The sequence below is a fragment of the Lissotriton vulgaris genome, chromosome 9 (assembly GCF_964263255.1).
Source record: "Lissotriton vulgaris chromosome 9, aLisVul1.2, whole genome shotgun sequence".
NCBI classification, from domain to species: Eukaryota; Metazoa; Chordata; class Amphibia; order Caudata; family Salamandridae; genus Lissotriton; species Lissotriton vulgaris.
The window spans coordinates 258,673,782-258,685,991 of NC_141697.1; the positions used below are offsets into that span (position 1 = coordinate 258,673,782).

At 46.6% G+C, this 12,210-nt stretch overlaps 1 protein-coding gene across 3 annotated transcripts in view; it reads left to right on the forward strand.

The window, feature by feature from the left end:
* Positions 1 to 12,210, forward strand: part of YLPM1 (YLP motif containing 1) — a 923,718-nt gene that overhangs the window by 729,819 nt on the left and 181,689 nt on the right. For all 3 annotated transcript variants that reach the window (XR_015299909.1, XM_086937497.1, XM_086937498.1), the window contains exon 15: positions 11,263 to 11,346. Coding sequence is in view for 2 of the 3 variants with exons in the window: in XM_086937497.1 (XP_086793623.1) it covers positions 11,263 to 11,346 (84 nt within the window). In the remaining variant the exon portion in view is untranslated. The remainder of the gene's footprint in view (positions 1 to 11,262; positions 11,347 to 12,210) is intronic.

A 12,210-nucleotide genomic window follows, 5' to 3' on the forward strand; every position in this document is an offset into this window, starting at 1 on the left:
CTCCAAAGAAAATGAGGACCAAGGAGTCCCAGCAGAGTGGACGCACGAAGGATCGGAAGTCGAAATTCTCAAAGGAGACGCTGGCAAAAAATGAACCCATAAAAGAATGGCGAAAGACTGAGAAAAAGATGAACAAGGTAAGACACTTACACCCGCCAGAACCGAAGGGCCACAATAAAAAGGCACAATCTAAGGCAGTCCGACGCTGAAAGAAAGGGCGATCGAAGGTCAGCCGTGATCCAAAGAACCCCACAGAACCTTGCCAAAGGACTCCGACATGGGAAGATCACATAAGGCGTCGAAGCAGAGGGTCAAACACAGGACTGCAAAGAGAGCTACATCGCCCTCGAACACTGAGTCCACCACTCCAAAGAAGAGGAAATCTCTGGTCACCGACGCCGAGAGCTCTCTAGGTCGAAACGAAGAAAAAACGCCACGAGGCAGAAATCGCAGCACTCCTCCAGAAGGAGTTCACTGCTGACACTGAAAATGTCGATGCCTATGGCACACAGGATGCCGCCTACGGCACAGAGGACGCCGCAGAGGGAGAAATCTTTCAATCAACACAAACTCCTGAACCATGTGCCGAGGACGTCGAAGAGTAGATAGGCACAGTAGAGGACGAAGACTTCTCTGGGTCTTTCGAGGATCAATTAAACGACCTCAACACAGTAAGCGCAGAAGAGGAGATATGTTGCTTTCCCTCGAATGCTTCGCCTTCAGATGACATCACCTTCTATAACAGCCTTTTGAAACTAGCAGCTGACGCTTTCTGGAATGCCCTCAAAAGAGGAGAAGTAGGAAACATGCTTCCTCTTAGAGACATTAGACCCTGCCAACACCAAGGGTTGAGAAGAAGTATAAACCCTCCTTCAAAGACCCTAAGTAAATACAAGGAAATACGGTACCAGACTCTATTATTGTCACCACAGCAATGAGGGGCAACTCCCTCTCCAACACTGGCTCACCTCCAGAAAAGAAGAGCAAAAGAATGGACATGGTAGGCAGGAAAATAGAGGAGGCGGCAGTGGCACGTCGCAAACACAACTGCCCTGTTAAATAGATATGGTCACCAGCAATTGGATGACATCAAGGAGCTCATTAACAAGCTCCCAGAAGAGGACAGATAAAGGGCAAAATCAATTTCCCAGTAACGTAAAAATATTGCAAATACATGCCTAAAGTCAGCACTCGATGCAGCAGACACAGCCAGTAGACAAATGTGCCCAGGTACCCCACTAAGGAAACATGCTTGGCTACGAATATCCGGCTTTAAGCAGGAGGTGCAGACATCCATCATTAACAAACCATTCACATGGGACACCCTGTTGGAAAAGAAACGATAAATCCCTCCAACAAATAAAGACATAGAAACTGCAAGGGCTATGGGAGCCCTGCGACAAAGAGGAAACCCATGGGACTGGAACCTTTGCGCAAGGACAACAGATACCTCATCCACAACAAGCCCAAGCAGACGGGCAACAGTCAAGCCAACAGACAGGATATCAAAACTGGTGACTGCCAAGCAGATCTTTTGAGGAAGAGAAAGAGGCAGAGTCCAGCCCTCCAACGGAAGAGGAGCTGTATTAAATTGACTCCTGCATAAAAAAGGACCTGCACACAGCACCAGTGGGGGGGGCAGGATAGCTCAATACCTGCGACAAATGCAAAATATCACTACAGACAGTTGGATATAAAACTTGATAAAATACGGGTATTGCATAGAGCTGACAGACTCCTCCAGCAAACCCTCCAAAAATAAAGGATCACAAATCACGCAATTGAGATTAAATATCGAAGAGCGTTTTCAAAAGCAAACAATAGAAACTGTACCAAAGGAAGGCCATTTCAAGGGAAACTACTCACCATACTACCTAGTTCCCTAGCAAGACCTTACACCGAGGCCTATCCTAGACCTAAGGTTCATAAGCAAGTTCATTTGAACGCAACATTTCAAAATGACTACACTTCAAGGAATAATAACGCAAATTCAAAAGGGAGACTACATGGCAACAATAGACCTCAAAGACGCCTATTTGCACTTCCCCATGAACAAAGGCCTCAGAAATTATCTCGGATTCTAACACGAAGGTGCACACTACCAGTTCAAGGTACTTGCTTTCGGAATAAAATCAGCACCACATGTCTTCATCAAGTACCTAGCCTCAGTAGGAGCACACCTACGAAAGGAGGGAATACACGTTTCCCCTTATCTAGACGACTGGCTTATAAGAGCAAATACAAAATAAAAATGTCACAACCATGTTCGAACAGTAATCCTCACACTCTAAAAACTAGGATTCTCAATAAAGCACAAGAAGTACTCCACAAAGCCAGAAAAAGAAAAAACCTTCTTAGGTGCATGACTCAACTCAAAACTCACACAAAACAGGCCGTTGGGTGGATCTAGTGGTTGTTACACAGAAACTGCAATCAGAAATACAATGGTGGACATCCAGGAATATAGCACTAGGCAGACCATTCAAAAGCCCAACTCCCTCTGCGACAATCACAACAGATACATCCCACAGCAGATAGGGAGCGCACCTCGGCCAATTGAAAATACGAGGCCAGTGGAACAAACTCAACTCCATAAAACACATCAACTACCTGGAGATGAAAACAATACTCCTAGCACTCAAGGCATTCCAGAAACACATTCACAAGAAGACTATCTTGATTCAAACAGACAACACCACCACAATGTTCTACCTCAACAAACAACAAGTACAAAGGAAATCCCAGTCAGCAAGCTTGCACAACTGATCTGGAAATGGGCAATTTCACAAAGAATCTCTAAACAATACCCCTACCAGGGATTTACAACAGAACAGCAGGTCAACTGACCAGGCAGAACAGCTGCTTCCACGAGTGGGAATCGAAACACAACACAAGACAATACAATACAATACATCTTCAAACTCTGAGGGGTGGGGGGATGGGCATGAGTGGCCAGAGATAGACCTGTTTGTGACAATACAGGACAAGAAATGCCAGTTCTTTGTCTCCAGGTTTCATCACCGCCTGTCAAAAGGGAATGCCCTCTCGCTAGATTAAGCAGGGGCGTTTTCTTACGCTTTTCCTCCAATACCCCTAATCCAAAGAGTCCTGGAACAAACCTAATTCTCATTGCTCCACAATGGACCAGAAAATCATGGTACTCCAGTCTGCTAGAGCTGTACAAGGGACAAATAATCACTCAAAGCGGACAAGGACCTACTAACAATGCAATAGGGAAATTCTTCCACCCAGAACCAGCTACCCTACGCCTAGCAGCCTGGCAACTGAATATGTAGAGTTTGGCCACCTAAACTTGCTGTAGCGGACAATGGAAATTCTAAAAGAGGCAAGAAAACAAATGGCAAGGCAATGCTATGCCTCAAAATAGAAACGGTATACCACTTAGTGCGCAACAACCACGCAAGAAACAGTGATCATATACCTAACATACCTCCTAGACAGCCACATGAACTACTCCAGCCTAAAGGTACACCTTGCCGCTATTGTTGCCTACACCAGGTGAAAATCATGCAACAGATTCTTCATAAGACCTGTCATAAAAAGATTCCTAGAGAAATCTAAAAGACCTCAAGGACATCTCCAGCCTCCAGGTGGAGTTTTAATACAGCCCTCACGCAACTTATGACAGAACCATTTGAGCTCATGCACAAAGCGGACCTCAAACACATCACCGTAAAGACTGCATTCCTAATAGCCATTACATCCTTACGAAGTGCAAGTGAACCACAAGCATTAACTCTCAATTCTTACCAAAAGTTGTGTCCAAGTACCACGTCTTCAACAAGGCCGACTCCACCATCGCACCCCAACTCCGAGACGTCATCAACACCTCCTTCGACACCGCCACCTTCCCGGAGAGCTGGAAGCACGCAGAGCCCAGCGCCCTGCTGAAGAAACCAACAGCGGACCCCACCGACCTCAAAAACTTCCGCCCCATCTCGCTCCTCCCTTTTCCTGCCAAAGTCATCGAGAAGATCGCCAACAGACAACTTGCCGCCTTCCTCGAGACGAATGGATGCCTTGACCCCTCGCAGTCCGGTTTCAGAGCCAACCACAGCACCGAGACCGCCCTCATCGCAGCCACCGACGACATCCGAGCCCTTCTCGACAACGGGGAAACAGCGGCACTCATCCTCCTGGACCTCTCCGCAGCGTTCGACACGGTCTGCCACTGCACTCTAGTCCAACGCCTCAGCAACACCGGCATCCAAGAGAAGGCACTGAAGTGGATCATCTCGTTCCTCGCCGGAAGAACACAGAGTCCGCCTCCCCCCGTTTCGATCCGAGGCCACCGAAGTCATCTGCGGCGTCCCGCAAGGATCATCACTCAGCCTCACCCTCTTCAACGTCTACATGAGACCTCTCGCCACCATCGCACGCCAACACAACCTCAACATCATCTCCTACGCCGACGACACCCAGCTGATCCTCTCCCTCACCAGAGACCCCGACACCGCCAGAACCAGCCTCCACGAAGGGATGAAAGACGTCGCCGAGTGGATGAAGAACAGCCGCCTGAAACTGAACTCAGAGAAGACGGAAGTCCTCATCCTGGGACCATCACCCTCCGCATGGGACGACTCCTGGTGGCCCCCAGCCCTGGGTACCGCCCCCAAGCCAACAGACCACGCACGCAACCTGGGCTTCATCCTGGACTCCTCCCTCTCGATGACCAGACAAGTCAACGCCGTCTCCTCTTCATGCTTTCACACCCTCCGCATGCTCCGCAAGATCTTCCGTTGGATCCCGACCGAAACCAGGAAGACGGTCACCCAGGTCCTCGTCACCAGCCGACTGGACTACGGAAACACCCTCTACGCCGGAACCACAGCCAAGCAACAGAAAAGACTCCAACGCATCCAGAACGCCTCCGCCCGACTCATCCTGGACATCCCCCGACGCAGCCACATCTCCGGCCACCTGAGGGACCTACACTGGCTCCCCGTCAACAAGAGGATCACGTTCAGGCTCCTCACCCACGCACACAAGTCTCTCCATGACCTGGGCCCTAAGTACCTCAACGATCGCCTGACCTTCCACACGCCCACCAGCCAGCTACGGTCTGCTAGCCTCGCCCTTGCCGCCATACCACCCATCCGAAGAGCCACCGCCGGAGGCAGATCCTTCTCCTACCTGGCGGCCAAGACATGGAACTCCCTCCTCGTCCACTTTCGGCTGACCCAGGACCACCTCGCCTTCAGGAGACAACTCAAGACCTGGCTGTTCGAGCAGTAGCAGACCCCTTCCCCCACCCTTCCGGGTGAGTAGCGTGCTATACAAGTGTTTTGATTGATTGATTGATTGATTGATTGAATCAGAGCATTCTTCTACCAGTCTTTTTCAAAAACCTGCAAACAAAATTGGAAAAAGGCCTCCATACCCTGGATGTAAGGAGGGCTTCATTGTCCTATCTACAGAAAACAGTACAAGCTCGCAAACAGCTGTTTGTTGCTTACTCACATACCAACACAGGGACGTCTGTCACAAAGGCAACAATTGCACGATGGATAGTCCAAACCATTCAACTCAACTATGTTATGCCTCTGCAGGAAAAAACCCAAGCATATGACCAAAGGCTCACTCGGGTGGAAAGAAAGGAGCAAGTGAAGCATTCATGGCCAATGTGCCAATAACCCCTACATGTGCAGAAGCAGCATGGGCGTCCCCAAGCACTTTCACCAAGCATTACTGTGTGGATGTACAGATGAAAAAGGATGCACAAGTAGGACTGAAGGTAATTTAACACCTGTTCGCTAAATCTTACTCTCACCACAGCCTCCCCAAAAAGGGAGAAACTGCTTATTATTATTATTGTTTAAATTTATATGGTGCAACAGCTACCCAGAGGTTTCCCGGCGCCTACAGACATAAGCTAAACAGCAGAGCAGTCAGAGAAACAAAACTATATATTAAATAACCAAGTTTTAATGCCTTTCCTAAATTTGATATAGTTTTGTTCCAAGCGAAGTGAAAGAGGCATAGAATTCCACAGAACAGGAGCGAGCAAAGAGAGAGAGCGGCCACCTATACGGGTCAGTTTAAATCTAGGGGTCACACATTTGGCTTGCTTTGAGGATCTGAGGGTGCGAGTTGGCTTGTATTTGTTAACCAGAGTGCTCAGATAATGAGGGGCCGTGCCAACATTGATTTTGAGCATATAGCACAAGGCTTTAAATTTAGAACGATTGTCAATTCTTAACCAGTGTAGGTCCCGGAGTGATTTAGAAATGGAAGCTATTCGAGGTAGCTGACATAAGAGTCTCACTGCCGAATTTTGGGCCACTTGTAGCCTACGGATTACTTATTTGTTTGCCCCTAGGTACAGGATATTTCCGTAATCTAATCGTGATATGATCAGGGCCTGGACTACCGTTTTCTAAGTTGTAAAAGGCAGCATCCATAAGATCTTTTTTAACCATTTTGGAATGGTAAAACATATCAACGCAACCTTAGTTGCTTGTTGACCCATAGTCAACTGATCATCTATTATAATGCCCAGGTTACAGACAGATTGAGAGGGTGTGGGAGGAGAACCCATTTGGTGAGGCCAGTGTTGTGGTCCCCTAAGATCCTTATTGCCGCCTTAAATCAGGAGTTCTGTTTTTCCTCCATTCAATTTAAGTTTATTTGCATGCATCCATCCCGAAATATTTTTTAGACCAATTTTAAGGGATGGTGATTTAGCAGTGTTATTAGTCGAAAGAGAGAAAATAAGCTGGGTATCGTCTGCGTAAGAAAATATTGTGAGTCCAGCTTCTTCTGCTACATCAACCAGTGGGCTAATGTAAACATTAAAAAGTAGAGGACTTAAAATTGATCCCTGAGGAACTCCCTAAGAAGATGTGTGATCTGGAGTTAGATGTTGAGGAGAACACTTGGAATGTGCGATTAGTTAAAAAGCATGTGAGCCATTTCAGAGCAAGGCCGCCAATGCCCTTAGAATTAAGTATAAGGATCTCATGTCATATAGTGTCAAAAGCGGCACTCAAATCTAGCAAGATGATTGCCACTGTATCACCTCCATCCAGTTGCTGGCAGATGGTTTCCGTAACACCCAGAAGAGTCGATTCCGTGGAGAATCCAGATCTGAAACCTGATTGAGACGAGTATCAAATATCTCGGTGTTCACGAATTGGGTCAGTTGACCATTAACATGTTTTTCTAAAATTTTTGTGAAAGCGAGGAGTAACGAGCCTGGGCGGATCTTAGAAGGGACCTCCGGATCAGCGTTTGCTTTCTTCAACAGAGGAAGGATCATCGCATGTTTCCAATTGGCAGGTATCATTGCCTCAGCGAGTGAGGCATAGAAAAGAAGGTCCATAATCCATTTAAGGATCAGCAGGCCAAATATTTTAGAATTTAAATTGGGAATAGGTCCTTAGGAGAGCCTGATTTGATACTATTCAGGATGTCTTTAAATGACGTTATGTCAAAAGGTAACCATCTATCCAGCATATCCTTTGTATCATCTGGTCATTGTGAAGGAAAGGTAAATTGTGTTAGCGGATTATTAAACTGGGGACTTTGTACTCCATTCATATGGAATTCTAAATATATTTTCTCATTAAAAAATATTGCCAAATTTTCACATTGTGTTTCTGTAAGATTAGGCGGTTTTGGTTGGTGTGTAGCGCCTGACGGTTCTTGCACCATTTTAAAAAGTGTTTTCGAATTGCTTTGGGATAACATTATATTGTTCTTTATATGTTCTGCACGTGCTGCTCTACATAGTGTCTGATAGACTTTGATGGCTTCTTTATAGTTCTGTTTTTCAATTGGGGCATAATGTTTTCACCATTTCCTCTCTAGTACTTTACATTTGTTTTTTCTAGTTTAAGTTTATCTGAGAACCATGGAGCCGGAGGCCGGTGGCTATTAATTTTGTTCTTAGTTAAAGGAAGACACGTGTCTAACGACAAACTTAGCCAACTATGGATAGTGTCTGCATCTGTGGTGCTGACTAGCTTTATATCTGGTCTGGAGTGTTAAAGATGAGTATTAAGTCGTTCAGTGGTCAGCTTTTTCCAGTTTCTCATTCCAATAGCAGCATCCTTGGTGCTCATGGGCTCCAGTCCCAAAGCCTGTTTAATCTTAAAGCCAATTAAAAAGTGGCCCGACCATACCAAAGGAAGGGCTTGTTCACATATAATGTTATTTAGATTAGAAAAGTCTGGGTCCAGTTGGTGTCCAGCTTTGTAAGTACAGCCAGTATTACATAAAGTAACATTTAGAGCTGCTAAGTCAGAGACCAGCGTAGCACTAATTGCGCAATTAGCATCGTTAAGATGAAGGTTCAGGTCTCCTAATATTGAAAAGTTTGTAGCTTCAAGAATAAAGGGAGCAATAAAATCGGGAAGAGCCGCTGCCCAGGCACCAGTTGCACCCTTGGGTCAATAGATTAACATCCTCGAAAAGGTAAATTGGGGTGTAAGAGCAAGCTTAAACAGGCCAGCTTCACAGTTGTTAATCAGAAGTTCTTCCCATATACAATTACATTCATTTTTTTTAATGATTCCAATGCCCCCTTCTATATTATTCACACGATCCTTCCTAAGGATCGTGTAGTTATGGGGTAAAGCAGTGGCTACATCAGGGCCAGGGCTATCATTCAGCCAATTTTCTGTCATGAAGATGGCATCCGGTTGAAAATTTAGAAGTAAGTCAAAAATGTCTTCTTTATGTTTCAGAAGTGACCTACAATTAATACTAAAGAACACAAATTCTTTAGAGGCTGCTTCCTTTATGTGCTCTGAATAGTGCAAAGAAGCCGCTGTTGGGTCTATAGCACCACATAACACCGGAGAGAAGGAAAAGTTGCAGCAGGAGCAGTTAAAAAAGTGGTTATTCAATGGTGCAATCTCACAATTCTGCTGTTGCTTAGGGCGAAGAGCGCTAAGATCTGTATGGGAGTTAGTGCGGGGAGCCGAAAGAAATTGCCTAGGGGTTATGGCCCCTGGCCCCGGACGGGCGCAGACGGCCTTGCCTTTGGCGGGCCTCCGGCACGTCGCTTCCATGTGTGACTAAATAGTCAGCCCGTAGTCCGCTCGCCTCCCTGTACCTCTGCCCCGGAAATTATGAAAATCTACCGCCTTCGCAACCTCCACAAACAACCGGCAAAACCTGTGGTGGACCAGGGAGCTTGCAGGAACAATGGGCGTCCGAGATACAGGTAAGGAAGCTGCTATCACCTTACTTGTGCAAAATAGCTCTAATCAATTCTAAAAATGACTGCTAAAAATAGGATAGTCACAATTTTAAAAGAAGTAGTAGTATACTTAAAACAGTAATACGGTCCGGCAGTAGAAAAGATGCCACGCTGACTCTGTTAATTAAGCACGCGTCGCCTCCATGTGTGACTAAATAGTCAGCCCGTAGTCCGCCCAGCTTCCTGCACCTCTGCCCCGGAAATGACGAAAATATACCGCCTTCGCACCCTCCACAAACAACCGGGAAACCCTGTTGTGGACCGGGGAGCTGGCGGGAACAATGGGTGTCCAAGATACAGGTAAGGAAGCTGCTATCACCCTACTTCTGCAAAATAGCTCTAATCAATTCTAAAAATGACTGCTAAAAATAGGATAGTCACAATTTAAAAAGAAGTAGTATAGTTAAAACAGTAAATACGGTCCAGCAGTCGAAAAGATGCCACGCTGACTCTGTTAATTAATCGAATCTGATGCATAACATTTGAATCCAGTAAAGGATTCATGCTGCAAAACAATGGTTACTTGCCAGTAGGAGTAGTTTTGCAGCTTGAAGAGTTTTCTGGATTCACATGTGACCCACCTAGCCTCCCCTACAAGGAATACAAGCAGGTGGGGAAATGTAATTAACTTGTTGGGTGCTCATGACGAGCTCAGCTCGTCATGAGGCACAGTTGAGCTGCACTCATGACCAGCTGAGCTCGTCACGGCTTTTGGAACGTTCGCACGCGGGGATAATTATCCCGCTGTGCTGAACATTCGAAAAGGGGTGTGGCTGTGACGAGCTTCACTTGTCACGATTGCAGCACCGCTGTGCCTCATGACGAGCCGAGCTCGTCATAAGTACAGCTGCGCCTGCACAGCCCCCGCACAGGGGAAACACCCCGCAGCAAAGGGGTTAACAATGTACTAAAGTACCAGCTATAAGACTGAAACACCGAAAAAAGAATCCAAAGATGACTACTGTGCGCAACGAACTCCGGGACGCTGTCTGACGTCACGCAGGGGGCGGACCGTGCACCAAATGGTGGTCGACATCGCCTAAATAGAAAGAAAACAAAGACTAGTTCGGACCCAAACACTAGATGGCAGAATGTTGCTCAGCATGTGAATCCACAAAACTCTTCACGCTGCAAAACTACTCCTGTTGGCAAGTAACCATTTTGTTCTCCTCTGTTAGAAATAAGGCAAAAGGACATAATCAAAGCATGATTAGATGCTGCTGCTTCTGAAATCCTGGAAGCATCAGTGTTCCAATGTCTGCCCTTTTACTGCTTCGCTAATTAAGTTTGGAGTTAAAAATGTTAGTTAATTTATAGGCATAGTTTCTTAATGATAATCTTTAGTTTAAAATTGAACATTTTACAGTTTGTGTTCAAGATCTGTAAAGTGGGCAGATAATCATGCTGTTTGAGCTGAAAGAAAATATCAACAATGGGGAACTAGGAAGTAAATTGTTGATGTTGTGTTGTCAGATCTTCATTAATGCCTATAGAGCAGTCTCACTTCTGAAAGGACCCGAAAAATGTGACCAACACTTATTTTTTGTGACTTCTCTGGAACAGCAACAGGGTAAAAACCAGCATTGAATGCTATCTTACTCCAAAAGTCCACTGTTTAGAGTTTGGAACCTCTGACTGGCTGTGAATGCATCCATTGTTCATTCACCGCAGTACCAGCAACTCAAGGCATTTTATGACCATTTTGTTTTCCATTCCCTAAATAAAATGTGGAGGAAAGCCTACAGTACAACTAGGAGGTTCTTGTAATTTCTTTGCATTAGTTTGTAAACGCTTTTGATTGAAGACTGGGGTGCTTGTACATAGGTTAAGGCTTTGTCTTTTGAAGTAGCAAGCGCATTTAGTGATATAGCATGCAGATGTGTAGCTCTGTGATGATGCACCAGTAGTTAGACATTGTTTGGATGTAAAATGCACCTTTATTGCAGCTCACGGAGAGAAAGGAGTGCAGAGAATAGGTTGATGCACTACTGGTTGTGCGAGGGCTATCTAACCTACATATTTTTTTTTTTTTTAAGATGTCTGATCATTGGGAAACAGCCCCTCGTCACATGATGCGCTTAGATATTCGATCTCTTTTGCAAGATGCTGCTATTGAAGAGGTAGGTGTAGCAAAATTGATTTTCGTCTGTTAATGTAGACTGCCTCTGTCATCTTTTAAGAAATCTGCAATAGTTCTTCCTTCCAGGTGCATTCCATTCATTAAGGTAACATGTAGTTTGTAGGAAAGTGCAATTTTTGACATGGTCACCCCCACTTTTAGCTCTAGTACTGATGTATCTGAAAGAAACACGTTAGTGTTAGATTCCTTACCTTAGAATATCCCCAGGCGTCAGTCTGGATCCGGAAACTTTTGCGTAGCAGTACCCCTGCGCGTCGGTAGGCGTCGTCTGCAGGCGTCCCCTGCGGCTCCGCGTCCGTCGTCGGCGTCGTGCGCCGTGATGACGTCGCTGGAGTATATAGACGCCGCCTCCGCGCGCTGACGTCAGTTCTTCTTTTTTCCGCGCCAGTGGACGCAGATCTGAAGAGCAGTACTCCGGTCTTTGACCAAGTTTTTTCATTGCTAATTCTCTAATTGTGCCTGATAGGATGCCTGGGTTCAAGCACTGTGATGACTGTGAGCGCACGATGTCGGTCACAGACCATCACCGCCTCTGTCTCCGGTGTCTGGGCCCCGACCACGACGTGGACTCCTGTGTCGACTGCCGGGCCCTCACCAACAAGGCTAGGCGGGAGCGGTCCCGCAAGCTTCTGGAGCTCCGGGTGTCGGACCCACGTCGGGACCGGGAGCGGTCCCGGTCCGGCCGGAGGTCGAGAGAGCGTTCGAGGGAGCGGTCGCGGAGCCGCGCCGAGCGTTCCGGGAGTCGACACCACTCGTCAGGCTCATCAGGTAAGAAGCACAAGAAGTCGGGGCGTCGTCATCGTACCCCCGACTCCCCCCGACGCTCGCGCGATGCGGCCGGGGG